The following is a 1699-nucleotide window of genomic DNA, read 5'->3' on the forward strand; positions in this document are numbered from 1 at the left end:
TTTAATACAAATTTAGGTGACATTAAATTGGCCTGAGAAGACACTTAATTTAGGAAGATTTCACATTGCAGACAGGTGTCTTTTCCTATACCCAGGGGTAGATGAAAGCTCTGATGAGAGCTTCAATAAAACATTTTATTCTTCTACATATCCATGTATTCATTTCTTCACGTAGCACACAAATCTTATTTTTTCCAGTGAAGATTTACTAGGGCGATAATGTCAAAACAAAACAAACTCTATAGAATCCCTGACCTCGAGGGAATTCTTAATCTAGACAGGAATTGAAAATATATACTCATGAAACAACTTGATTTACAGAACAGAATATAAACAAGACTAAATGCTAAGAGGATCGAGTTTTGCAAGGGCCTGGGAAGTGATCAGAGTAAAGACTAATTGGAAAAATTGGGAAAATCTGTTGAATGAGCAATTTTGTCCAATCTGATTTTTATAAAATCATTTGTTTGAGATGTATGAACAAAAGCGTTCTGTGTGGGAAAAGGGTGAATTTGGTGATTGCTAAGGACACATCCCAATTTCCCAATTTGACCATAATTTAGAGTTAAGAAAAGGAAATTATAAATCAAAAATGATTTAAATTGCTTAATTAGTGCTGTGACTGATAACGGTATGGAATGGTTCTTTAAAACAGAATAATTGCCCTTTTTTTTTTTTTTTTTGCTCTTTCCCTATGCTGTCTCTCCTGTCCTGTGTCCTTTCAGATCCTTAGCATATATAATAGCATAAATCCAGAAGCATCTGCTTCTCCTTGCTGCGTGCCCCAAGATTTAGATCCGCTAACCATTCTCTACTACATCGGCAAAACCCCCAAGATTGAACATCTTTCTAATATGATCGTGAAGTCTTGCAAATGCAGCTAAGATTCTTGGGAAACTGGCAAGATGTAAATCACAATGATGATGATAATGACAACGACTACAATGACGATGTTTGTGACAAGAAAACATAAGAGAGCCTTGGTTCATCGGCGTTAAAAAATTTTGAAAGAGCGGTACTAGTTCAAACACTTTGGAAGTCTGTGTTCTGTCTGTTAAAACTGGCATCCGAAACAAAAAAAGTCGAAGGCCTTATTCTACATTTCACCTACTTTATAAGTGAGAGAGACAAGAAGCAAAATCTTTTTTTTTTTTTTTAAGGAAAAAATAAACACTGGAAGAATTTGTTAGTGTTAATTATGTGAACAAACAACAACAACAACAAAAAAAACAACAACAGGAAAATCCCATTAAGTGGAGTTGCTGTACGTACCGTTCCTATCCCATGCCTCACTTGATTTTTCTGTATTGCTATGCAATAGGCAGCCTTCCCAGTCTTACTCTTAGAGTTAACAGTGAGTTATTTATTGTGTGTTACTATATAATGAACGTTTCATTGCCCTTGGAAAATAAAACAGGTGTATAAAGTGGAGACCAAATACTTTGCCAGAAACTCATGGATGGCTTAAGGAACTTGAACTCAAACGAGCCAGAAAAAAAAGAGGTCATATTAATGGGATGAAAACCCAAGCGAGTTATTATATGACCAAGTAAGTCTGCATTAAGATAAAGACCCTGAAAACACATGTTATGTACCAACTGCCTAAGGAAGCTTCTTGTAAGGTCCAAAAACTAAAAAGCCTGTTAATAAAAGAAACTTTCAGTCAGAATAAGTCTGTAAGATTTTTTTTTTTCTTTTT

The 1699-nt window shown here is 34.8% G+C and overlaps 1 protein-coding gene across 2 annotated transcripts in view; it reads left to right on the forward strand.

Moving 5' to 3' along the window:
- Positions 1 to 1667, forward strand: part of TGFB2 (transforming growth factor, beta 2) — an 82563-nt gene extending 80896 nt beyond the window's left edge. The window contains exon 8 of one of the 2 annotated variants that reach the window (XM_012664916.1): positions 726 to 1667. In XM_012664916.1, the coding sequence (XP_012520370.1) occupies positions 726 to 884 (159 nt within the window). In that variant the 3' untranslated portion in view covers positions 885 to 1667. The remainder of the gene's footprint in view (positions 1 to 725) is intronic. The other variant, XM_012664917.1, reaches the window with a different exon arrangement.
- The last annotated feature ends 32 nt before the right edge of the window (positions 1668 to 1699 follow it).

This window comes from Propithecus coquereli, unplaced genomic scaffold (assembly GCF_000956105.1).
Source record: "Propithecus coquereli isolate 6110/MARCELLA unplaced genomic scaffold, Pcoq_1.0 Scaffold94, whole genome shotgun sequence".
NCBI classification, from domain to species: Eukaryota; Metazoa; Chordata; class Mammalia; order Primates; family Indriidae; genus Propithecus; species Propithecus coquereli.